Source organism: Pelophylax lessonae, assembly GCF_965119305.1.
Source record: "Pelophylax lessonae genome assembly, chromosome: 2".
Taxonomy (NCBI): domain Eukaryota; kingdom Metazoa; phylum Chordata; class Amphibia; order Anura; family Ranidae; genus Pelophylax; species Pelophylax lessonae.
The window spans coordinates 370053423-370080799 of record NC_138769.1 but is presented as its reverse complement, the minus strand read 5'-3'; the positions used below and the strand labels follow the sequence as shown (position 1 = coordinate 370080799).

Genomic DNA, 27377 nt, shown 5'->3' with positions numbered 1-27377 from the left:
CCCTCAGCTCATCCCATCAGTCTCCTCCTGCATCACTAATTTACTAACAGACATATCAGCCTGGATGTCACACCACTTCCTCAAACTGAATCTATCTAAAACCAAGCTCATATTATTTCCTCCCCCAAGTGCCCCCTTCCTCTGAGTTTTCTGTCAAAATCAATGGAACAACTATCAGTCCTTCAACACATGCCAGGGTGCTAGGGGTAAACCTGGACTCTGCACTGTTCTTTTAGGACCACATCTAATTCCTGTCCAAATCATGCCACCTTAACCTCCGCAACATCTCTAAAATATGCCCCTTTTTAGCCAACAACACCACCAAGCTTCTAATTCACCCCCTGGTTATCTCTTACCTGGACTACTGCAACTCCCTTCTCAGTGTATTACCTTTACATAGCCTATCCTCCCTTCATTCCATAATGAATGCTGCTGCAAACCTCATCCACCTTACCAACCATTCAGTGTCCTCCACCCCTCTCTGCCAAACCCTTCACTGGCTTCCATTAACCCAACAAATAAAACTGAAAGTACTAACAATAGTTTACAATGCCATCCACAACTCTGCCCCCAACTGTATCACTAACCTGATATCAAAATATCAACCAAGCTGCTCTTTTCGGTCCTCCCAAGACCTCCTGCTCTCTAGTTCAGCTTCCTTGTAACCTCCTCCCATGCTCGCCTCCAGGATTTCTCCAGAGCTTCTCCCATCCTTTGGAACTCTCTACCCTAATCTGTCCAACTGTCCCCTAATCTATCCATCTTTAGACGATCCCTGAAAACCCTTCTCTTTAAAGAAGCCCATTCGGCTACTAAATAATACACTGTTAGGCCCCTTTCACACTAGCGGACCATTCAGATCTGCCTGTCAGTTTTTCAGGCGGATCTGAACAGGTTGCCCCATGCATCTCTATGGGGCATCGGATGTCAGCGGAGACATGTCCGCTGATATCCGATCCGTCAAATCTGGACGGATGGAAATCCTATTTTCCATCCGTCCAGCGGATAGGATGGGATGAGAACGGACAGGCAGTCCGTTCTCATTCGATTCCCCCATAGAGAACAGCGGAGACCTGACAGCTCTGTCTCCGCACACAGCGCAGAGACAAAGCTGCCATCCGCCTGCTCAGCGGGGGATCGGCGGATTGATCCCCCACTGAGAAAAACTGAGTCCGCTGACGGACTCCCATGTGTGAAAGGGGCCTTTTACTTTCTCCATCAGCTCATCCCCCACAGCTATTACCTTTTGTATCAATTGACCCTCCCTTTTAGATTGTAAGTTCCTACGAGCAGGTTCCTCTGATTCCTTTTGTACCAAATTGTATTGTAACTGTAATGTCTGCTTTCATTTTGTTAAGCGCTGTGCAAACTGTTGGCGCTATATAAATCCTGTATAATAATAATATGTACTGTATACGGTTGGCAAGTGGTTAAAGTAGCACAGCCCTGAACAGTAAAAAAAAAAAAAAAATGCTCTGGTCATGAAGGGGGGTAAAATCTTCCAGAGCTCAAGTGGTTAACAATGAACATTTCCAATCACTTTTGTGGAACAGTCCATAAACACTTTGAAGGCCCCTTTGACATGGGAAAGACTGTGTCTGTGATCCGCTTTCTCAGCAGAGGACCTGTCCGCTGATCCAGCTTAGCACGTGGATGACAGGTCAGTGTCTGCTCTACTTATACAGAGCGGACATGGACACAGCCCACTGTTCTCTATGGGCAGTTGGATGTAAACGGACCGCCTGTCCGTTTACACATGATTGCCATCTGCTCCGATCCGCTTGACATTCCCCATCCGTCTCTTTTTTCGTGGTTCGGACTGGATGTAGGCGGGTGAGTCCGTTTACACATGCTGCTCCATAGAGAAGAATGGAGGGTTCCGATTGCGTGCGCTTGCAAAAACGGACAGGCAGACCCAATCGGAACGTCCGTGTTAAAGTGTCTGACACAATAAGCTTACAGGCAGCCTGGAGCTGTCAATAGACTGACTGAGCACACAGCATATACATTATACACAGCTAGATACAAATCTATAAATGCTGGACAGCGCTATTCTTGGCCGGCCAGGAGACCAGCACCCTTGTAGCTCCATCACCGCACCTAGCGCGTTCGCTTCATCAAAAGGACATCGGTTGTGCCGCCAGGCCTGTAGCGCGGATCTTCCCCTTTAAGCCGGTGGAACGCACGTCGAGTTCCTGTGGCACGCACACGCACAGAGTCCCTAGACGTTACGCACGCCCAATCGCTCCGCGCCTTCATTAGATTGTCGTCTAGAGGCTTCCGTTAGTCAGACATATTGTCCCGAAGGAGCCGGGAGAGGCCCTGACACACCGGGGGCAACATGGGTGAGAACCGGTGGCTTGTGACATGGGAAAAGGGTGTCATTGGGCTGGGAAAGGAGTTCGGGGACAGCGGTAACCGGCCAGTATGACAGGCTTAGGGACTCATTGGCTGGGCATAGCAACCCCACCCTGGAAGTGTGTCAGACACAGAGAGTGCTGCCCCAGCAGGAGTGCCCTTGTATGTGTGTGGTGGGCACTCTGCAGACTTTCATTACCTGTGTGCTCTGAATAGTAACCTGTTCAGTAGCTTTGTGGTTTGCTCCTTGACTTCCTATGAGAAGAGGAGTAGGTCAGCCTTCAGGGGAATGTGTGTAAAGGAAGGGGCACTCCTGTCTGTGTCATTCTTGGCTATGTCACGTGTCCTCAGGTACTGTCATGGTGAAGGGGCAGAAAGGACTTGGCTCATCTGCTGTCACCTGTCCATCACTGTCACAGGCTCATTCCTTATCAGCCCAAGCCCTTAGAAGTCTACTGTGTTGTAGCCAGGACCCCTATGCTAGCCTCTTTAACTGCTTTAGTGCTGGGATCTTTCACCTCCTTCCTGCCCTGGCCAGCTGTCAGCGCTGTCGCACTTTGAATGACACTTGCGGGTCATTAAACGCTATACCCAAATTTGAATGTTTATCCTTCTTTTTTTTTTTTTTTTGACCGATAGGGATTTCTTTTGTTAGGCCCCTTTCACACGGTCCGCATTCCATTGCGGACAGTGCTCTGCTCAGCGGGGATCGATTCGCTGATCCGGCAGATGACCGCTCCGTCTCCACACTGTGTGCGGAGAGGGAGGTGTCAGAGCCCCGCTGCTCTCTATGGGGAATCGGATCCGATCCCCAGGACGGATGGAAAATAGGGTTTCCATCCGTCCGGATTTCACGGACAGGATCGGATGCGGGTGTCAGCGGACATGTCACCACTGACATCCGTTGCTCCATAGGGCTGAATGGGGCATCTGATCAGATCCGCCTAAAAAACTGACAGGCGGATCTGATCGGAACGCCCGTGTGAAAGAGCCCTTAGTATTATATTACCTCTTGCTTTTTTTACTTTTTGCCAGAAAAAGTAAAGGCTGAAAAGTTTTTAGAAAAAAAAGTTTTTCCTTGTTTCTGTTAGAAAATTTTGTATGTAAGTAACTTTTTCTCTTGCACTGATGAGCAATTTATAAACTGTCCCACATAATCTAAAATCTATGTATGTTTGTGTTTTTTTTTTTTTTTTTTTTTTTAAAGCTAAAAAAAAAGCTTTAAAAAAATCTATTTAGAGAAATTGTGGTTAAAGTGGTTGTAAACCTTAGACATTAAATCTGAACAAAGCATATCCCTATTGTGTACTTGTCTCAATCCAGAGCACTAAGTGTAGTTTCTGTCTGCTTTTTCCTTCCTCACAAATCACTTTTGACAAGTTATTCTGGTGACAGCCTCAGCCCTGTTCCTGTGTGAAGGGGGAATGCCCCTTCCCTCCAGTCAGCTCTCAGAGCTCTCCTCACTGAGCTCTGCAAAATGTAATGTCAGCTCTCCACCCCCCCCCCCCTTTTTTTTTTTTTTTTTTGACAGCTCAGACAAGCTTTATAGATTCAGCACTTTGAATGGATGTAGTGAAGAGAGGGCTACAGATGAAACAAATCCTCCTACAGAAGTTGTATCGATACGGCACTGCATTCATTAAACTGATAGTTGCACGGTCCTGTGACACTGAAACCAAATAACATTTGTGTCCTATTTTTCCTACAAATAGAGCTTTCTTTTGGTGGTATTTAATCACCTCTGCGGTTTTTATTTTTGCACTGTAAACAAAAAAAGACCAACCGTTTAAAATTTTTTTTTTTTTTTTACTTTTTGCTATGAAACATATCAAATAAAAAAATGTAAATCCAATTCATCAATTTAGCCAAATATGTATTCTGCTACATATTTCTGGTAAACTTCCAATAAGCATATATTGATTGGTTTATGCAAAGGTTATAGCGTCTACAAACTATGGGCTATACTAATGGAATTTTTTTTTTTAATTTATTTTTACTAGTAATGGCGGTGATCAGCGACTTATTGTGGGACTCTGATATTGTGGCGGACAGTTGCGACACTAATGCCCCATACACACGTGCAGATTATCTGCAGACTTACCAAATCCATATAATATGAGGTCAAACCTAAACACTTTCAATTTGTATGCAATCCGGCAGGCCCTTGCACTACATAGAAAAGGTAAGTCTGCAGATAATCTGCACGTGTGTACGGGGCATTACTGACACTTTTTTGGGAACCAGTGACACTAATACAGTTATCAAAAAAAAAGTAAAAAAATACACTGTCACTGTACTGATGACACTGGCTGGGAAGGGGTTAACCTCAGGGGCGATCAAATGGTTAACTGTTGCTTAGCCTGTGTTTTATTACAGTGTGAGAGGTGCTTTTACTAGGAGAAGACATAGATCCGTGTTCATGCTTTGCAGGAACACTCCATCTATGCCTTCCTTACTGACAGAATGGCAATCGGCCTTGTTTACATGGGCAGACTGCTGCTCTGCCTGTGTACTGAACAATCCGCAGGTCCTGGCAGACATGGACTCTGCGGTACCCACTGATCGGCTCACGCTGTGTAGAATCACAGCAGGACCGAGTCGCTGGCGGCCACACTCACGCCTGCTACCTGAAAATGAAGGATCACATCACATGTGTGTGTATGTGTTAGGGCTGAACGATAGTCAATGTGATATCGACTATCGTTCTGCGGGTGTGGGCGATATTCATATCGCCAAAGACACGATATTTAGCATTAGGCAGGGAGAAGTCGGGACTCGGGGGGGGGGGGGGGGGGGGGGGGGGAGGAGGACTCGCAGTGCTGGCAGCTGACACAAATGAGTTTCCCCTTGCTTTCGGCTGTGATCGGAACTCCGCCCCTCCAGCCCGATGCAATCCAGCCCTCCCAGCTCTGCCTCTAGTCTCCAGCCGACCATTACTCCGCCCATTGTCTCTCCTGGCTGCATCGGGGGCGGGATCAGGCTGTAATGTGTTGTAAATAGATTCAATGGGCGGAGCAGGGCGGAGTAATGGTCGGCTGGAGACTAGAGGCAGAGCTGGGAGGGCTGGATTGCATCGGGCTGGAGGGGCGGAGTTCCGATCACAGCCGAAAGCAAGGGCAAACTCGTTTCTTTGGGGAAACCGATATCGACTCAACACCGGTGATGAGAGGACTGTGACGGGTATCCTCCGGTGTCCGCTATGGAGTTTGCAGAGCTGATCAAAACCCCCCGGGTGGACAAGGTGGTCCTGTACCAACCCTTCCACCCGCCAGTGGGTGGGACCCTGTGCCTGACGGGTCACCATCTGATCCTGAGCTCCAGACAGGACAACAGTGAGGAGCTGTGGCTGCTCCACTCATGTCGGGCTGTGTTCTTCTACCTCCTACCACCACTGTGAGTCCCGACTCTGCATAATCCACACTGTCAGTGTCTTCTGCTTTCCACCCAGAGAAATATTGCGATATATATCGTTGAAAAGCAAATATCGCATTGTACTTTTTTTTTTCCAATATCGATATATATTTATTTATTTTATATAAAATCCTGCCTGGCCGAGCTATGATAGTGTAGGCCAGTCAGCAACTGGTTAAGGAAAACCAGATGAACATTTCTCTAGACAAAATATGGTTGGGCAACTTATTTGAAGGTATTGCTAAGAGAACCAGTCGCTGATCCCCACAATAAAAACGGCGAAAGGTTTGATAAAAAACCTATCAGGAGAGACTTCAGAAACGAAAGTCTCACTAAAAGAAAAACGCTTTTAATTTTGGATAAAGTTAATGTTCGGTAAACACAGGCCTAAAAATTAGGGATGCACCGATCCACAAGTTCTGGGAGGGTGTCCCCCCTGGGGCGCGCACCCAGAAGTTTCCGTGTGGACCCGATGCATCACGGATCGTGGTAAAAGGCCAATGACAGTGACCCTTTACCACGTGATTGCTCTGTCAATTGTCAACAAATCGGTGCATGTCCGATTCCGTTCCCTCTTCTTGTACGCATCAGTACAGCATGAGGAGAGAGAGGCTGCAGTACTGCTCTCACCCCTGCCTGATCCATGCCTCAATCATGCCTCACCCATGCCCCATCCATGCCAATCAGTGTCACATCCATGCCACATGAGTGCTCATCTGTGCCACTACGGTGCCTATTAGTGCCTCACAAAAGTATAATGGGTAGTCGGGAAATTCAATTTGTAATTTTATGTCCCTAAAGCACCTGACGGTGCTTCCTGCATGTCGGGCCTTTGTATGTGGCCAGGCTGTGTAAAAGTCTCACGCATGTGGTAACGCCATACTCTGGAGGAGTAGCAGAATGTAATTTGGGGGGCCCTTTATTTTTTTTTTTTTTTTGCTATACATGTTATGTGTTAGAAATATGTTATATTTTGACAGCTTTGTCCGTTTATATAAAAAAAAAAAAAAAAACAGTTGGGTACCTGGTAAGGTAACTTTTTATTTTTTTTAATTTTATTTTTTTTTTAAAGTTTTCCAGGGCAGCACCTAAGAGATAGGATCCTCCTGCCCGAAACCGGAAACACAATAGTCCACCATTATAAAAAATGCCATTCGTACCTTCTGCCTCAGTAGTATCAAAGCACTGAAGGAACCCTCAGTAAACTTTTGAATCTGTAAAACCCCTTTTATAGTGTTGTTTAGGGCGGGAACAGATGCTGCCCTGGAAGCCTTCTTAGGAAAAGAGTTACCAGGTACCTAACTCTGTTTTCTCTAAAATTGTCTTCCAGGGCAGCACCTGAGAGGATGTACCAAGCAATACTTACTAGGGAGGGAAAAAAGTCTGGAGCACCTTGTGACCAAATATCTGGTCCTGACTGGACAGCTGGTTGATGCGGTAATGCCTTGCAAATGTATTGAAGCTCAACCATGTCGCTGCCTTGCAGATTTGCTGTGGTGTTGCCCCGACCCTTTCTGCACTTGATGATGCCCAAGCTCTGGTTGAGTGGGCCGTGACTCCGATCGGCGGGGCAAGGTTTAGTGCTTGGTAGGCTGTCTGAATAGCAAGCTTTTTCCATCTGGCTATCGTACTTTTATTAAGCCGACTTCCCTTTGTTCACTCCTGCATGGAGGATGAATAGTGGTTGTTTTCCGCTAATCTTTAGTTCTCTCGAGGTAAGCTATCAGAATCTTTCTTACATCCAGCTTGTTGTAAGTGACTCTCTTCCTGCTATCCATTGAGCTTGGGAGGGAGGGAATAACCACCTCTTGAGTTCTGTGAAAAGTTGGAGACTTTTGGTAGGAGGGCTGGGTCATCTGTGAGGATAATCTTATCTGTCAGAATTTAACAGTATGGTTCTATCATGGATAGAGCCTGAATTTCACTGACTCTTCTTGCTAATACCAGCCCCACCAGGAGTACTGTTTTTAGTGTAAAGTATTTATCCGAACATTCCTCCAGTGGTTTAAAGGGTGCTGAGAGGAATCCTTTGAGTACAGTGGAGAGGTCCCATGTCAGAGTTTTGCTGAACTTCATAGGTGTTGCCTTTTTTAATGAGAGAAGGAATCTTCTTATGAGCATGTCTTCTGCCAGCCTAACATCTAGGTGGGAGGATAGGGCTGTTATCTGAACCTTCAAAGTATTATGGGAAATGCCCTTGTCCGCTCCTTCCTGTAAAAAAAAAAAAAATCGAAGATTGTCTGGATAGCTCCCATTGTCCGGGTCACCCCTGTTCTTGTACCAGAAGACAAACATTTCCCTGGCTTTTTCATAAATGGCTCTAGTCACCGGTTTCCTGCTGGCTAAGATGGTGTCAATCACCCTGTTAAGAGTAATCTATGGTTTGTCATAGCCAAGCATGGGAGCCATCAGTGTAATTTTTGAAGAGAAACAAAAAGCCATTTAACACTCAAGTAAAGCAAATGTACTTAGCCATCCATGTGGATCTTGAAAAGTCCAAGCTGTGTTTGTGGCAATAGAGGTCTATCAGTCTATATCCAGAATAATGACAGTTCCAAAAAGAATAGTGGAGGAGGTAGGAACAGAGGTATTCCAAAGGCTGGCTGCATGGGACCAAGCTGGAAGCCTGACCAGTTTCGCCAGAGACGCCGGCTGCTTCAGAGTCAGCTGCCACCTTTTCATGTGAGGGATGTCTAAATACATCTGAAATGGACGCTTTTGGTGCCAAAATGGCAAAAAATGCCATGACGTAAATATACGCTGTGACTTCATCGCACGGGACGTAAATATACGTCATGATGCAAAAACCTCATGGTGCACCCACCATGATGTCGCCGTGCATGTGCAGTAAGTGTGGCGGCACCTACAACATCCAGGAGGCAAAACAAACTTCTCCCAATTCCAGAACTGCCAAAAATAATGCAAAATATGTAATGGTATGAATTCAAAGCAAAAACCAAAGCAAAGAGCTGTTTCATGGACCACTCACCCTAAATTATTTGCACAGGAGGGACCTTGGATGTAGAAAGGAACAAAAGGATAGGCTATCGTTCAAACCTGGAGGGTGAGCTGCCCCCAGTTCCCAAGTCTCCTGGGTTTCTCTCTGCAGGATAGGTGTGTAGCGGCCTCCCTAGCACCCCCTAATACCTGAACCCCATCTCTATCCAGCGATGTCCACAAGTCCCTCAGCTGTCCGGGACTCTCCCTCCTGATTTGGCTGAGACAGCCACAGCACCATTGACTGCTGTGGCTATCAATCAAAGTCAGTTAGCCAATCAGGAGAGAGAGGGGGTGCTGCAGAATGGCAGCTCCATATTGGAATGGACACAGGACGCTGCAGCTCGGCTCAGGTTCCCCCATAGTAAGCTGCTTGCTGCGGGGGCACTCGACGGGAGGGAGGGGCCAAGAGCAGCAACCAGGGACCTGAAAGGAGGATCCTGGCCACTCTGTGCAAAACCAACTGCATAGAGTTGAAATGAGACTTTACAATCACTTTAACCACATGCAGTGGCCCACTGTATCACTCAGTTGGTCACATGGGTGATATTGAGATCCCTTAACCACTTGCCGACCGCCGCAAGTACATATACTGTGGCGGTCAGCCCCTCACAGGCAGAGTGATGTATCGGTACGTCACTAGCCTGTGAGGCTCTGGGGAGCTCACGGAAACCCCCCCCCCCCCGCGCGTGTGACCGGCGGCCCCGATGTCCGCCGGTCACTCAGCGATCGTCGGGGGAGAGGGAGAAAGTCAGGCGGCTAATGTAAACAAGCCGCCTGTCATTCTCCCCTGTGTAGAAACAATGATCATACGGTTCTACTTTGTAGGACTGTTGATCATTGTTCCTACAGCTAAAGCCACAGCCAATCACAGTTAGAATCCCGCCCCTAGGGACACACACAGCCCCTCCCTCTCAAATAAAGTTAACCCCTTCACTGCCAGTGTAATTTTACAGTAACAGTGCATATATATAGCACTGATTACTGTAGAAATGTCACTGGTAACCCCAAAAATGTCAGTCAAGGGACCGATCTGTCCGCCCCAATGTCGCAGTACCGCAAAAAAAAATCGCAGATCGCCGCCATTACGCGTTAAAAAGAAAAAACAACAAAAATGACAAAAATCTTTCCCTTTGTTAGTAAACGCGATAACTTTTGCGCAAACCAATCAAAATACGCTTTTTGCGATTTTTTTTTTTTTTTTACCAAACATATGTAGCATAAAACAAATTGGCCGAAAATGTTAAATTTTGTTTTTTACATTTTTTTGGGGGGGAATTTCATATAGAAAAATGTGAAAAATATTGTTATTTTTGCAAAATTGACGCTCTTTTTTTGTTTATAGCGCATGATCAAAAAATCGCACAGGTGATCAAATACCACCAAAAGAAAGCTCTGTTTGTTGGAAAAAAAGGATGTCAAATTCGTTTAGGTACAGCGTCGCACAACCACGCAATTGTCAAAGTCACGCAGTGCCGAATCGCAAAATACCCCCTGGTCTTTCAGCAGCCAAAACCTCCGGGGCTTAAGTGGTTAATGGACTCTGTATAACATTGGGTAAAGAGAGAAGTAAAAGGTAGGAGAAGCTACGAGGGGGAACCTGTCCAGTCTAGCAAGGTAGAAACCGTACGACGTAATTTCCGGCTACTGGTACTTCCTGTCGGTGGAACGCATGCTGCGGGAGCAGCATCCACTGGACCACACCGATACAGAGCCTGTTTTAATTCCATTTTTATGCAGCCAGCGGCATATGTTTAGCAGCCCCTACAGTGAGATTCAGATACAGCGTTGGATCATCAGTTTACAGCATCTGTGTACAAGGCTTTAGACACATAGAGTTCCAGTGAGTAGGGATACCTAAGGGGAAGCACCACCCCTGTGTTACAAGAGTGGAGCACCTTTTCAGCGCAATCACTTTAGAAATTGTGTGCACTAACTGAAGGACCTTTGTTGGATTTTATAATTGGAGGACATTCATTGATTTACTGATTTGTTCACGTGCGCTTTAGCACTTTTTTGCACCCAGCACTTTCGTATTCACATAAATCACACAAATATACATACATAATTTATATATTGGAAGAATTTTTGCACTGGAGGCAGCACTGGCTCATACACCTTCATTCAACTTTAAATTTAGCTCTGGAACATATTTCACCATAGGATTCCTCTTCAAGGAACCTTCAGCAACAGTCAGCCATTGAGCTATATACAGTGGGTACGGAAAGTATTCAGACCCCCTTAAATTTTTCACTCTTTGTTATATTGCAGCCATTTGCTAAAATCATTTAAGTTCATTCTTCTTCCTCATGAATGTACACATAGCTCCCCATACTGACAGAAAAACACAGAATTGTTGACATTGTTGCTGATTTATTAAAAAAGAAAAACTGAAATATCACATGGTCCTAAGTATTCAGACCCTTTGCTCAGTATTTAGTAGAAGCCCCCTTTTGATCTAATACAGCCAGGAGTCTTTTTGGGAAAGATGCAACAAGTCTTTCATACCTGGATTTGGGGATCCTCTGCCATTCCTCCTTGCAGATCCTCTCCAGTTCTGTCAGGTTGGATGGTAAACGTTGGTGGACAGCCATTTTTAGGTCTCTCCAGAGATGCTCAATTGGGTTTAAGTCAGGGCTCTGGCTGGGCCATTCAAGAACAGTCACAGAGTTGTTGTGAAGCCACTCCTTCGTTATTTCAGCTGTGTGCTTAGGGTCATTGTCTTGTTGGAAGGTAAACCTTCGGCCCAGTCTGAGGTCCAGAGCACTCTGGAGAAGGTTTTTGTCCAGGATATCCCTGTACTTGGCCGCATTCATCTTTCCCTCGATTGCAACCAGTCGTCCTGTCCCTGCAGCTGAAAAACACCCCCACAGCATGATGCTGCCACCACCATGCTTCACTGTTGGGACTGTATTGGACAGGTGATGAGCAGTGCCTGGTTTTCTCCACACATACCGCTTAGAATTAAGGCCAAAAAGTTCTATTTTGGTCTCATCAGACCAGAGAATCTTATTTCTCACCATCTTGGAGTCCTTCAGGTGTTTTTTAGCAAACTCCATGCGAGCTTTCATGTGTCTTACACTGAGGAGAGGCTTCCGTCGGGCCACTCTGCCATAAAGCCCCGACTGGTGGAGGGCTGCAGTGATGGTTGACTTTCTACAACTTTCTCCCATCTCCTGACTGCATCTCTGGAGCTCAGCCACAGTGATCTTTGGGTTCTTCTTTACCTCTCTCACCAAGGCTCTTCTCCCCCGATAGCTCAGTTTGGCCGGACGGCCAGCTCTAGGAAGGGTTCTGGTCGTCCCAAACGTCTTCCATTTGAGGATTATGGAGGCCACTGTGCTCTTAGTAACCTTAAGTGCAGCAGAAATCTTTTTGTAACCTTGGCCAGATCTGTGCCTTGCCACAATTCTGTCTCTGAGCTCTTCAGGCAGTTCCTTTGACCTCATGATTCTCATTTGCTCTGACATGCATTGTGATCTGGAAGGTCTTATATAGACAGGTGTGTGGCTTTCCTAATCAAGTCCAATCAGTATAATCAAACACAGCTGGACTCAAATGAAGGTGTAGAACCATCTCAAGGATGATCAGAAGAAATGGAAAGCACCTGAGTTAAATATGAGTGTCACAGCAAAGGGTCTGAATACTTAGGACCATGTGATATTTCAGTTTTTCTTTTTTAATAAATCTGCAACAATGTCAACAATTCTGTGTTTTTCTGTCAGTATGGGGTGCTGTGTGTACATTCATGAGGAAGAAGAATTAACCTAAATGATTTTAGCAAATGGCTGCAATATAACAGAGTGAAAAATTTAAGGGGGGTCTGAATACTTTCCGTACCCCCTGTATCATAATTTTATAATATGGAGGAGGCAATATCACACAATTTTTGATTTAGTTGACACAAATTGTACCCCATACTGGAGCACATACATTCATGAATATGTGCTAATTTTGTTATTCTTTTTTTTTTTTTTTCCTCCTTTTGGGAGAGGATATTAATTCATCCTCCCTGCAGCTGTCATGGTTATGTATATTTTTAAATTGGCCAATTATGGTTTTAGGAGATAGTGGGTTTTGTACTATTTTAGATGTTTTGTGTTTTAATAAAGCTGATTTTCTATACATGTATCAGATTACTGGGTTTTGCTACACCTTTTTATAGATATAGCACACAGTGTGTACAATTTGAGGTTGAGATCAGTCAGGCTTTTGTCCTCCCTTTTTTTTTTTTTTTTGTAATATTTACAACTTTGTCCATTCTGGCCTTGGCTTTCTTTTGTTCGATTACATAAAAGCAAACCTATTAAGAGCAGCAATAGCTTTGGTTTATAAGGCCTTCATTTAAACCCTGCATTCCAGATTCTTTTAAAAATACTTGAAACATATTTAACACACTCTTTTGTTCCCAAACTTATGGTGTTCTGAATCCAGTTAAGAATTGTTCCTAGTATTACAGTAGTCATGCCTCACAAGTAAAATTCTGTTCATTCCCCACCAGATTCCATAGCGAGCCCCAGGAAGGACAACAGTCGCATGAAGAGCTACAAAAATAAAGCTCTAAACCCAGAAGAGATGCGCAGAAGGCGTGAGGAAGAGGGAATTCAACTCCGCAAGCAGAAACGTGAACAACAGGTCAGTAAATCTGGATTTAAAAGGTTATGTAGCGCAAAACAGCCTGATTGTAAAGGTTTTCCTTTCAATAGTTTTTTAATCAAATATTTGTTTAAAAAAAAAATAAAAATCAGATCAGGTTTTTCTGCTGTTTGGAACTGAATGACGTGCGATTCAGAAGCGTTCCCATAGAGGTCAATTGGCCTAAATTTGAACCCGAGCCAGATAATATTGCTCAGAAAACTGACAGGACTCTTTTTCAATTCAAACAGAATCGGCGCTCCGGCTGCTCCGTACATATGTGAACAGTCACATTAGAAAGAAATGTTCTTTTGCATGTGTGTGAACCTACCCTTGCGTTGAGTGGGGTTCCGCACGCATTCCATGCTCTTTTCACCAGACATTCATCCTGGTTGAAGCGCCATCCTGCTGCTGTTCCTGCTCCTGAAACGCCACCTGAATGTCTCTCTCAACCCAATTGGTTGAGGCTGGGGCCTTCTCTATGTCCACCTATGACTTCCTAGCTGTTAGTTTTCATCTACTGGGGTATTACACTTGCAGATACACTATACTCTGCCCTCTTGTGGAATGCCTTTCAGAGTCTCTGTGACCTTTCTTGGCTCCTAAATTAAACCGGACCTTTCGCTCCAGTTACTGTCTGATTCAGATTGAGTTCCAACTGCAGTCTCATGCCATTGACTATTGACTCAGATTTATATGGGGTTGTTTCAAACCTTATTGATGCAGTTCATAATACTCTGCATCTGGAGGATCAGGCTGATGCTCTAGGCCTTGGGTCTTTTAGAGCCCCTACAGCTGCAAAGACCTTTCCACTAGGCCTGCTATTTGATTTATTCCTCTGTGCTAGGGGTCTTCAAACTTTCTAAACAAAGGGCCAGTTTACTGTACTTCAGATGTTAGGGGGGGTCGAGATCTGGCCAGTGGGAATTAAAAAAAAAAAAAAAAAATGGAGTAAATGACCCAGGCTCAGCAATCGGAGGTTAAAAAAAATGTAAACACACCTGTGGTTAGTAGGAGGAATCGTGCCCCATCATTGGTATTGGTTAGAGAAATAGTGCCACATTTTTGTTAGTGTGAGGAATGGTGCCCCATTCTTAGTGTCTGTGGAAGAAAGAGTGCCCCGTTATTGGTTTCATTGGGTGTAATAGTGTCCTGCCCTGTCGTTGGTGTCCGTCGATGGAATATTGTCTTGTATCAGTAGAAGGAATAGTGCCTAAAGGGCCACCCCGTGAGTAGCACTTGGGAGACCACTGCTCTATGCTATTTGAAAAGATATTAAAGTGTCCTGGGCCCCACCTTAAATCTGTTGAACTCCCCTTCCCCTTTGAGAGGCATCTTGTAAATTAAATGGTCTGTTCCCATTGTAGACACACCAGTAACCCACTTTATTAGCAATACCACTAAACTGGTTGAGGGTGTGCTTACCTTTCTGAAATCTACTGACATGCAGCTATAGACCCTTCTTAAATGTCATTTTAAATTGGCTGCTCTGGCCCTCTGTCCCCTGTTGGTGGTAACCTTAAAGTGGTTGAAAACCTCAGACCATGAAATAAGAGCAAAGCTTATCCCTCTGTAGTGTGTACTTATCTCAATTAAAAGCACTAAATGTAATTTCTGTTTGCTGCTATGTTCCTCTGCTATCAGCATGAATTGTTTCTGGCAAATTTTCCTGACCCCAAAAGAAAGGTGAGAGGGGAGAGGCCTCCAGCATATTGACAGCCTACTCTGTTCCTGTGACCTGTGTGAATGGGGGTGTGTCCCTTCCCTCCAATCAGATTTTAGAGCTCTCCTCACTAACCTCTGCACAGTGTAACTTCAGCTCTCTGTCCCCTTTTTTCCCAAATTCTCAGACAAGCTTATAAATTCAGCACTTTGAACAGATGTAGAGAAGACTGCAGCTAGACTGAAGGGCTGTAGAGAAGACTGCAGATATACAAGTTATGCATGTAGAAGTATTTGTATCATCTCTGTGTATCACAAGGTATATGTGCGGTTTTACAACTACTTTTAATACAGGTCCCTCTCAAAAAATTAGCATATTGTGATAAAGTTCATTATTTTCTGTAATGTACTGATAAACTTTAGACTTTCATATATTTTAGATTCATTACACACAACTGAAGTAGTGCAAGCCTTTTATTTTTTAATATTGATGATTTTGGCATACAGCTCATGAAAACCCAAAATTCCTATCTCAAAAAATTAGCATATTTCATCCGACCAATAAAAAAAAAAGTGTTTTTAATACAAAAAAAAGTCAACCTTCAAATAATTATGTTCAGTCATGCACTCAATACTTGGTCGGGAATCCTTTTTCAGAAATGACTGCTTCAATGCGGCGTGGCATGGAGGCAATCAGCCTGTGGCACTGCTGAGGTGTTATGGAGGCCCAGGATGCTTCGATAGCGGCCTTGAGCTCATCCAGAGTGTTGGGTCTTCCGTCTCTCAAATTTCTCTTCACAACATCCCACAGATTCTCTATGGAGTTCAGGTCAGGAGAGTTGGCAGGCCAATTGAGCACAGTAATACCATGGTCAGTAAACCATTTACCAGTGGTTTTGGCACTGTGAGCAGGTGCCAGGTTGTGCTGAAAAATGAAATCGTCATCTCCACAAAGCTTTTCAGCAGATAGAAGCATGAAGTGCTCCAAAATCTCCTGATAGCTAGCTGCATTGACCCTGCCCTTGATAAAAACACAGTGGACCAACACCAGCAGCTGACATGGCACCCCAGACCATCACTGACTGTGGGTACTTGACACTGGACTTCAGGCATTTTGGCATTTCCCTCTCCCCAGTCTTCCTCCAGACTCTGGCACCTTGATTTCCAAATGACATGCAAAATTTGCTTTCATCCAAAAAAAGTACTTTGGACCACTGAGCAACAGTCCAGTGCTGCTTCTCTGTAGCCTAGGTCAGGTGCTTCTGCCGCTGTTTCTGGTTCAAAAGTGGCTTGACCTGGGGAATGCGGCACCTGTAGCCCATTTCCTGCACACGCCTGTACACGGTGGCTCTAGATGTTTCTACTCCAGACTCAGTCCACTGCTTCCGCAGGTCCCCCAAGGTCTGGAATCGGTCCTTCTCCACAATCTTCCTTATGGTCCGGTCACCTCTTCTCGTTGTGCAGCGTTTTCTGCCACACTTTTTCCTTCCCACAGACTTCCCACTGAGGTGCCTTGATACAGCACTCTGGGAACAGCCTATTCGTTCAGAAATTTCTTTCTGTGTCTTACCCTCTTGCTTGAGGGTGTCAATGATGGCCTTCTGAACAGCAGTCAGGTCGGCAGTCTTACCCATGATTGCGGTTTTTAGAAGCCTCAGGAATCTTTTGCAGGTGTTTAGAGTTAATTAGTTGATTCAGATGATTAGGTTAATGGCTCGTTTAGAGAACCTTTTCATGATATGCTAATTTTTTTAGATAGGAATTTTGGTTTTTCATGAGCTGTATGCCAAAATCATCAATATTAAAACAATAAAAGGCTTGCACTACTTCAGTTGTGTGTAATGAATCTAAAATATATGAAAGTCTAATGTTTATCAGTACATTACAGAAAATAATGAACTTTATCACAATATGCTAATTTTTTGAGAGGGACCTGTATGTCAAATGGTGTCAAAATAGATTTCCTTAACCACTTGCCTTCTGTGCACCTAAACCCCCTTCCTATCCAGACCAATTTTTAGCTTTCAGTGCTCTCACACTTTGAATGACAATTGCGCGGTCATGCTACACTGTACCCATATGACATTTTTATCATTTTTTTCACACAAATAGAGCTTTCTTTTGGTGGTATTTAATCACCTCTGGGTTTTTTATTTTTTACAAAATAAAAGACAGAAAATTTAGAAAAAAAAAAAGTTTTTCTTATTTTCTGCGCGTAAATTTCGAAAATAAATAGATTTTTCTCCTTCACTGATGTGCGCTGATGAGGCGGCACTGATGGGCACTGATAGGCTGCACTAATGGGCACTGATGAGGTGGCACTTATGGGCACTGATGAGGTGGCACTGATGAGGAGGTACTAATATGCTGCACTGATGAGCACTGATAGGCGGCACAGAGGTGGCACTGCTGGGCACAGAGGTGGCACTGCTGGGCGACACTGATGGGCGCGGGCGGCACTGATGGGCGGCACTGATGAGCACTGATGGGCAGCACCATCAGTGCTTCGGCTACAGCGCGGATGGGAGGTGGTTAAGATGGCTCTCCCACTGCTAGGGTAGGTCCTTGTTTTAAGGAGCAGTTAGAGCAAATGTGTGCTTTAGCTGTACTTGTTAAAACATCAAAACTTTTCTCGCAAGGGAAACTCTACAGATGTGTTGAGCACTCTGGCTGGCTAGTTGAGAGGTTGTATCCAAGAAGTACCTGATGCAGTTAACTTTTGAGGGACATCCTCTCTTCGGACCTGTTCTTGACACCATGGCTGTCCAGAGTGTGTTTGTGTTTCTGCCTCAACACAGTAGAATCAATGTAAAGGTCATAGTTGCATAGTAAGGTTGAAAAAAGACATGTTCCCATCTAGTTCAACCAATAAAAAAAAAAAAAAAAATCATACAATCCTATACCCACAGTTGATCCAGAGGAAGGCAAAAAAACCAGAGCAAAGCATGATCCAATTTGCTACAGCGGGGGAAAAATGTCCTTTCTGATCCCCTGAGAGGCAATCAGATTTTCCCTTTACCTATAAATGTTAGTACCCAGTTATATCATTTAAAAAAAAAAAAAAGAGCTTGCTTCTTTCCTAAATTTAAAGCAGTCTACTGAGCTGGACAGAACCACTTCCTAGAGGAAGTCTATTCAACATTTTCACAGCTCTTACTATACTGTAAAGAGAGCTTTCTGTATTTGGTGATGATTTTTTTTTCCTGTAGCCGTAAATAGTGCCCACTTGTCCTCTTATCCTCTGTGATGACCTTAAAGTGAATAACTCAACACCAAGTTCACTATATGGATGGCTTATGTATTTGTACATGATGATCATATCCCCCCTTAGGCTTCTTTCACACGGTCCGCCTCCGCAGGCGGGATCCGTGTTGCTCAGCGGGGATCGATCCGCGACCCCCGCTGAGCCGGGCGGATGACAGCTCTGTCTCCGCTTGCAGAGCGGAGAGGGAGGTGTCTCAGCACCCGCTGCCCTCTATGGGGGATCGGAGGAGAGTGGACCGCTTGTCCGCTCTCATCAGATCCGCTCCGCTCCGATTACTGAACGGATGGAAAAATAGGGTTTCCATCCGTCCAGATTTCAGCACAGGATCGGATGCGGATGGCAGCGGGTGTAAGCGGAGGTGACCTCCGCTGACACCCGCTGCCCCATAGAGCTGCATGGAGGATCCGATCAGATCCGCCTAAAAAACTGACAGGCGGATCTGATCGGACCGCCCGTGTGAAAGAGCCCTTAATCTCCTCTTCCCAAAAGAGAATACATTCAGTTCCTCTACTCTTTCCTAATAGCTGAGCTTCTCCGTGTCTCATCAGTTTCTCCAGTTCCTCGATATCCTTTTTGAGAACTGGTGCCCAAATATGAACTGCATATGCAAAATTATGTATTTCTGGAGTTCATACCTCTCAATGCAGGAAAGGACTTTGCTCGCTTTGGAAACTGCAGCTTGGCAAGTGCATGCTATTAAGCTTATGATCTACCCAAACCCCCCATATCCTTCTCCACTGTGGATTTCCTCAGTTTTACTACACCCCCAGTATGTATGATGTATGCATATTCTTAGCCCCAAGTGCATAACTTCTACATTTATCAACATTAAACCTCATTTGCCACGGGTTGGGAGAAGCCGTTTGACGTCACTTCCAGTCTACGTCCGAGACCGGAAGTAATTGGAGTACACCGCTGTGTGCGGCTACTAACCTGCTATGCTGTTTTCTGTCTACTTAAGTGTGAGTTTTACTATGTTTGTTAGTTTTTTTTTTTTTTTGTTAATACATGTTATGGTAAGTACTACACTATGAAGTCCCTTCTTTTATCCACGGTTTGAGTTCAAACCCCACCAGGATCCACCCCCCTCTTAAAGTACTACCAATCCACTGGAGGATCATTACCTTCCTAGGAGATAAGGAGAAAACGAATAGGGACCCCACTATCCAGACCCCTGATGTGGAGGAAGTACCTACAGCATAGTTTACCGGGATATCTATACAAAAAATTGCTCTTTTTGAGTGTTTGGAGGTGAGCGGCCATTAAACTTATTTGTGGATAAATGATCATGCCCTGGTGATATACCTCTTCCCACCACTGGCAACTTGTGAAGACACCGTCACCTACCTCTAATAGATTTCACTTTTTGGAGCACATGAACTTTTATGCATTTATTTATATGCACAAAGGACACTTTGTATTTATTTATTTATTTATTTCTACTCCCCCTCTTCTTCTTTTTAGAGCCCATTCACACTAGCATGACTTGTGAGGCGACTTGTGTAGCCCCAGGTCGCTTGACATAACAAAAGCAATGTTAATCAATCATTGCCGTCTTAATTGGCACTACTGAAGTCGCTCCGACTTCAGAAAAGGGTCCTGTACTACTTTGAGGCGACCTGTGATCCAACTGTCCCATATACTTCAATGGGAGTCGCCTCCTTATCTTAATTGACACGACTTGTTATCAGACTTTCCAGGAAGAAGAAAGAGATTAGCCAGGCATTCCCCACAGACAAAGTCGCCTGTCTCTTCAAAGTAGTGCACAAGTCTCTCTTCCAAGTCTCTTCCAAGTCACGGGGCGACTTTCTGGTCGTGGTAGTGTGAACCGGCTCTTAGGATTAAGAAGCACCGTTTACCATTCATGTTTTATTATTAATTTTGGCAAATTTATTCTTATCATAGCGCCAGTGCACTTTAAAGTTTCACATTCACCCTCTAACTGCTACACCTACGCTTCAGCAATTTTTGTGACAAATATTTATTTTGTGATGATATATTTCTCTGTTTGATGAACATATTTATTTTGATCATCTCAGCACAGTGCACTTTAAGATTCACATTCACCCTTTAACTGCTATCCCCACTTTCTAGTCATCTGTTTGTAGTTTCTCATTTTTGGGTGAATGTTATTTTGTGATTTATTATCTACTGTGGATTTGATTATTATATCTCCTTTGCTTTATTCATTTGCACTCCTCTATCTCCCAATAGAGTTATAATTGCAATCATAGGAGATTCACATATGTGATAGATTAGCGCCAATTATTTATTCCATTCAGATTTTTCTATGTTGTGGTGACACTGCAGAAAATTGGCTGCTAGTCCATATCATATCACACTTATCTACTCTCCATCTATAAAAACCTGATTTTTGGTCAGTGCCTAGGCTCTCCACTTTGCTTTTTCATTTGCCAGTTGGACAGTGCATTGATATCGGCTTGTAAATTGGGGACATCCTGTAAGGACAGTATTCCACTGCATAGCTTGGTGTCATCTGCAAACACTAAAATGGTTTTAATCCAGACCCTATATCATTCATAAAGCTATTAAAAAATAAGGGTCCCAACACCGAACCTTGTGGTATACCACTAATCACCTTTAAACCATTCAGAGTAAGAATCATTAACTACTCTCTGAATTCAATCTTTTAGCCAGTTTTCTATCCATTTACAAACCGATCTTTCAAGGCCTGTAGACTTTACCTTACACATTAGCTGAGTGTGGGGAACTGTGTCAAAGGTTTTGCAAAACCAAAGTATACTATGTCCACAGTTTTTTACTTCCCTCTTAATAAAAAAAAAAAATAGGTTTGTTTGACAACTTCTGTTTTTCATGAATCAATGCTGTCTGTTGCTTTAAATTTTTTTCCAGCGAAAACTCATCTTTGTGGTCTTTTATTAAACTGTCCAGTAGCTTCCCGACTCTAGAAGTTTAAACAAACAGGTCTATAATTATTTGGTAAAATCCTTGATCCCTTTTTAAATGTGGGCACCACATTGGCCCTACACCAATCCAATGGTACCATTCCAATCATTGAGTCTTTGAAATGACAGAGCTCAATTCTTTTGGATTCGTGAGTGCATACCACCAGGTGCTTTATCTACCTTTTTTATTCTTTTATAAATATTTCTGGACTGTATCACTTTTGAGCCGTTGTGTATCATTTTGAGGCTGTGTCAATATTATCCCCATTATGGACTTGAGCTCCCCATGCTCCTTTGTATACACAGAGCAGAAGAAAGTATTCAGCCTTCTTTGTCCCCAGTCACCCACTCCAGTTTTTTTTGTAAGGGGCCTACATGCTTAGACCTAACCTTTTTTACTATTATTATATTTGAAGAATGTTTTGGGGTTTGTCCTATCTTTTTTGCAATCTGTCGTTCAGGTCAGTGGAATTCCATTCTTCTGCTTCATCTACTTTGGCAGTTGGTACTTACAGCTTCTCTCTCTCGAAATCTAGATATCTCTCTCGATCTGGCCTCCACCTTGTGAATCCCTTGTTGGGGAATTTCTCCCTTGTTTCCCATCAGAGTGCTATAGGATGTTAGCCATAAACGTAACATGGTGTCCCCTTCTCTCATTAGTTGTGGGACCTTTTTGGCCTCTCTTTGTTGTGGGGGAGGGGGGGGTCCAGTCTTGAGGAAAAACGTTTAATGGTCTTTATGGACAGGAAGTCCCTGGTGTGTTCAATCAAAATGGGTTAATCTGTGCCCACTTGATGGGGTTTCCTTATTCCCAGAGTTTTTCCCAAACTGTCTCCTTCCCATCAATGAATCTCACAGTGGGTTGGTTCCTTGTGTTGGACTCCTTTTGAACATCACTTAGATGCTGCATGTTCTTCACATCTAGCAAGGTGTGGTGATCTTCTCTTGAGTGCTGTTGCAAAATGTCACAAATGATCTTTCCCATATACTTGGTCGTTGGACTAAGACTAGGTTGTGCATGCATTCAACGATGCACAAAAAAAACGCATTCTCTTTGCAGGCACGGGGCAGTGCCATTAATTCTGCCAAGTAAATCTGTCTTGAGATAAATGGGGGGCAACGTTTGAAGATATCTTAAGTGCCTGTTTACACCAGCGAGCTGCACTGAAAGCACCGACACTGTTCTGCGCTGTCACAGTAGATGTAGCATTCCAATACAGTTCTGTTCACATCGGCATTGCAATGCAATGGTTTGCGTTGCATCCCCCAGCACTAAAAAATATACTGCATCCAGTACTTTATTTTTCAGCACACACCATGTTAGAACTGTGGTGTGAACTGACACCATTAGAAACGGACCATTTTGCTTTGTTTATGCATTGTGACAGGCTGGAAATTGCAGCCCCACAACATCTGGTGTGAAACACACACTGGTAAGAAAATAGCTGTTAGGCTAACCCACTAGCTAATATTTTCAAACACTGACCCAGAACATGTCTGTAGGTAGGGTGGGAAAGTTGGAGAAAAGTTAGAATTCCTTATACATGTACTTTTTGGTCATTAAATTCCAAATGTTAAAACAAAAGGACCAGCAAGGCAATTTAGGAGAGCTAAGTAATTACCAGATCTGCAGCTAAATGTGATTCTTTATATGATCAAATGGTTTTTGAAGAGGTTTAAAATCAATTATTCCTCACTTTTTTATTTATTTTTTTTCCTCTTTCAGCTCTTTAAGCGCCGCAATGTGGAAATGTTTTCTGAAGACGACACATCCATGTTTGATGGTCCATTAATGGATCCCTATGTTAGTTCAACCAATGTCGGGGTAAGTTCAGTAGAGAGGACATATGAGTCTTCCTAAAAGCATGATAACCTATAGATACAATATGTTTGTTTTAAATGGTATGTGCTTTTACAGGATGGAGTTATTACTGGTGAGATGGTTGGGTTGCTGCTTTCTGATGACCCTGATCTGCAGTTGGCCACAACACAAAAATTCCGAAAGCTGCTATCTAAAGGTATGAAATCTTGTGAGTATATATGCCATTGAGCAGGCATCTGATACGTTGTACGTTGAATGTTAAATGGTAGACTAAAGTCATGCCTCTAAAGTAAGTCACGTTAGCACTATCCCAAATACTTGATTGCTTTTCATTTCAGAGCCAAACCCCCCAATAGATGAAGTGATCAATGCTCCTGGAGTCGTCGAGCGGTTTGTAGATTTCCTTAAAAGAAGTGACAACTACACACTACAGGTGAGTGTCTTGCTCTGGAGGTAGCTTGTGGAGAGGATTTACGTTTTGGTATATACAGGAAGTATAACACTGAGTTTCTTATATTTATAGTTTGAAGCTGCCTGGGCCCTGACAAACATTGCATCTGGCACTTCACAACAAACCAAGATAGTGATAGAAGCGGGAGCCGTGCCAATCTTTATCCAGCTGCTAAACTCTGATTACGAAGATGTGCAGGAACAGGTTGGAACACTATAAATGTTTTATTGCCTATTCATGCATTCCTTAAAATTTTCATTCATTGTATGCTATTGTCTTTTCTTCTCCTTACCTGTTTTCCTGTGGATTCCTTTAGGCTGTGTGGGCACTAGGGAACATTGCAGGTGACAGTTCTGTGTGTCGAGACTATGTGCTTAGCTGCGACATCCTTCCTCCTCTACTTAAGTGAGTACAACTTAATGAATAGAGCAAAATAGGTCTCCCTATTTAAAGAGAGAAGAAAAAAATACAACCTGTTGCAATTGAGCTTTGGCAAGAACTTTGTTTATAGGTTACGGTTAACTAAACCTGGCCTAGAAATTACTTTAGATAATGGTGCTGAAGTTTGCCTGCAAGTATTTGTGTTGAGCCCCTTTTTATTCCAGGCCTAATCTATACACAGAGCCTTGGATTCTCTAGAGTAAGCTGCTCCCCCTTCTGTTACTAAGCCCTGTTGATGTTAGTCATATGCCACAGCCTCTACTATACACTGAGGTTTTTACAGTTGCTTGGTAAGGGCTTCGTGGAGGTGAGGTACTTCTCAAGTATCAGTTTTGAAGGTTAATGTAGTTTATTGTAATTGGAAGTGCCTTTGTACCTAGAACACTCTTGTAAAAGTGATATGTGAGACTGGCAGATCATGCATGGAAGCCAATTACAGTACAACATTGGATTGAGAGTAACTTGGTTTGAGAGTGTTTTGCAAGACAAGCAACATTTTTTTTTTTTTTTTTTTTTTTTAATAAACTTTGACTTGATAAACAAGCAATGTCTTGATATACAAGTAGTGTCATGTCGCAACTGAGTGTAAAAGAGAAGAGAGGCGCCTCTAAGTGTAGCAATATGGTTACCTTTTTAATAAGGGTACAACATTTAGCAACTCACATGGTTGATGTTTAAAACAGGCACATCAAGTATGCAGCCATCTGGGGTAAAGCTTTGTGCACAGACTATCCTCTGCACCACTATCAACGTTATCCCTTCCACGCTGTGCTCCACGAGCACTTCAAGCCTCGCTTTCAGATCGCTCTACAGCAGGGTAGTCTTCTCAGTCACGATTGCAGACTGACGGTGGTGCGAAGGATAGTCTGTGGACAGCTTTAGCCCGGATGCTTGCATACTTAGATGTGCCTCTTTTAATCATCAACCATGTGAGTTGCTAAAAGTTGTTGTACCTTCATTAAATGTAACCACATTGCTACACTTGAAGGCTCCTCTCTTCTCTTTTATTTTATGTAACTCCTGCTGGATTTTGCTTCTAATCCCCTTGTGGAGGCTGCCATTTGTGGATGGACATTTTATGGTTCCACAACCTATCACATTGCTATAATCTTTTTATATGAACTATAAACTGTAGGACCGAATGAATAAATGGTTGTGTAATGAATCATCTGAGTTTTTACTTATGGGGAAATTCGCTTTGATGTACAAGTGCTTTGGATTACAAGAAGGTTTCCGGAACAAATTATGCTCCCAATCCAAGGTTTTACTGTATCCTTAAATGCCTGGGGCCAGCTTAACAAAGTATTTCAAGGCACCACTTCAGTCTATTACCTTTTTTAGGCACCTGTAGGCCAGGAAAAATATAGCCCAATTAAATCTAATTAGGTAAGATTTATTTTGGGGTATTTTGTTTTTTTCACTTTGTGCCTGATTTTTTTCACTGAAGTGGTTGAAGGGGCCCCTGCTGCCTTTATGGTCAGTTATTGATTCCAACGCTGTCTGCAATGGATCTGCTGAATGGCCTGACACTAGCAGCCTGGAATTTAGTTCTCTGCTTGAATTCCTGCTGTCCTTGGAGTGTTTCTTTGAACATGGTCCCCTCCTTGGTTCTCTCCAAGGAGGATTTAATCTGTCATGCTGGGTTTAGAGTCTTGATTGCTGTGGCCAGAAGCATACTATTCTATTCGTACAGTACAGAACATGCGTAAACCCCCCCCCCCCTTGGCACCTGCCCTATAACCCTATCCCACTCTAAATCCTCAGTTTTGTGCTAGAGCCTGAAGCTGATGGAGCTCTTCTCCTCAGGAAGATAAAACTAGTGAAGCAGATTTCCCTAAGTCCTCTTCCAGGACAACTTGTGAGAGAGGTGCTCCTCCCACCTAGAACAGGACACGCGTGATAAGCATCAATAGAAAAATTGGAAGACAGTCCAAATACCCCCCCCCAAGTTCAGAGGAGAGGGAGCTAAAGGGTAAAAAGGATTGCAGATTACAAAGGGTTTATTCCCTTTTCGGACATGACGGAGGACTTGCTAAAATGAATTCACGACACATTGGGCCTGGAGGAAGAGGAAAATAATTGTATGTCAATTCATAACCGCATGTACACGGGTTTGCAGTCAGAAAAGCTAAAACCTTTCCAGTACATCCTGCTTTGAAAGAGACCATCCTCCAAGAATGGAAAGAACGTGAAAAAGTATCCCCCCCCCCCCCCTCCAAGAATCTGAGAAGGTTTCCTTTAAAGTGGAGGATGCCAACTTCTGGGATAAGTGAACGAAGTTGGCGTTTCTTTATCTAAGGCGTCCAAAAAAATCAGACTTGTCTTTTGAAGACACCTGAACTTTCAAGGACACCTTGAACAGGAAAGTAGAGGGGTGTGTTGTCTGTTTTTAAACCAGCCTTGGTTACTACGTTCTAATTATGCTCCCATTTAGAAGGGAACACCCCAAAAGAATAATTATTGGAGTCGCTACCAGTTCCAAACAAAGTGGTTGCTTGCAAAGCTGATGCTTCAACAGAGTTTCTTAGATTCACTGCTATATCTATGGCTTTGATCATTGAAGTTAGGAGAGCAATTTGGTTAAAAGCTTGGTTCAGGGACTCCACTTTAAAGTCTAAGCTATGTGCCTTTCTTTTTTTTTTTAGGAGAGCTTTTTTTAGGGGCATTACTCAAGTCTGGATTAGAGAGATTGGCGGATAGAAAGGCTTCCCAATTCCTAAGAGGCAGCAGGTCAAGATAGAATTTCTTCCCTTCAAGAGACAGCAACAAAAAGAATCAGGGAGCCAGGAACAAAAGAATAGCTGGCACTATAGTAAAGGGAAAGAGGAAGGGGAGTTGCTGTTTTAAGCCCTCCCAGCCCAAGGAAAAGTCAAAAAGGACTCCCCATGGGAAGGGGGGGGGGGGAATTGGGCAGGAGACTGGGGCCTTCCTCACCCAATGGAAGATGGGTACAAGCATTGCTTTTCAATGTCTACCTGTTTCGGGAGGGTTACCGGAGAGATTAGCTGAAAAAAATTTTTTTTTTTTTTTCTACTTCCCTTTCAAGGATTTTTAGTCAAAGCTGAGGCTATGATGTCTTTTGCTGGAGCAAAGAGTTTTATAAGTGTCAGTCTTTCCCTTGGGAAATTTGGGGTGAACGCGGGGCCCTCCCTGGGTCGATAGGTCTCCCAGGTGTCCTTCCCACCCATGTCCCCCCCCCCTTCACTAACTGGGTTCCCCCCGCATGGGCTCTCCCTCCCCTACTCCCGTGTGGTGTACCAGTGACTTTAACAGTTTTTTAGTGGTAATCTGTCACCTCAGTGAGATGTGAGTTGTGCCCATTAAGTGGGAACATCGAGTCTCCTCTGGTTCGCTACGAGTTGCTGAGTGGCTGGAAGCCTGCCTTTGGGGTGTTGCCTACTGAGGGGG

General features: G+C 43.8%; 1 protein-coding gene across 1 annotated transcript in view; it reads left to right on the top strand.

Annotated features, from left to right (window-relative positions):
* Positions 1 to 2247: 2247 nt before the first annotated feature.
* KPNA6 (karyopherin subunit alpha 6) overlaps positions 2248 to 27377 on the top strand; it is a 71011-nt gene continuing 45881 nt past the window's right edge. The window contains exons 1-7 of the mRNA XM_082246241.1: positions 2248 to 2345; positions 13268 to 13401; positions 22982 to 23080; positions 23174 to 23273; positions 23416 to 23510; positions 23601 to 23732; positions 23845 to 23933. Of these exons, the coding sequence (XP_082102367.1) occupies positions 2342 to 2345; positions 13268 to 13401; positions 22982 to 23080; positions 23174 to 23273; positions 23416 to 23510; positions 23601 to 23732; positions 23845 to 23933 (653 nt within the window). The 5' untranslated portion in view covers positions 2248 to 2341. The remainder of the gene's footprint in view (positions 2346 to 13267; positions 13402 to 22981; positions 23081 to 23173; positions 23274 to 23415; positions 23511 to 23600; positions 23733 to 23844; positions 23934 to 27377) is intronic.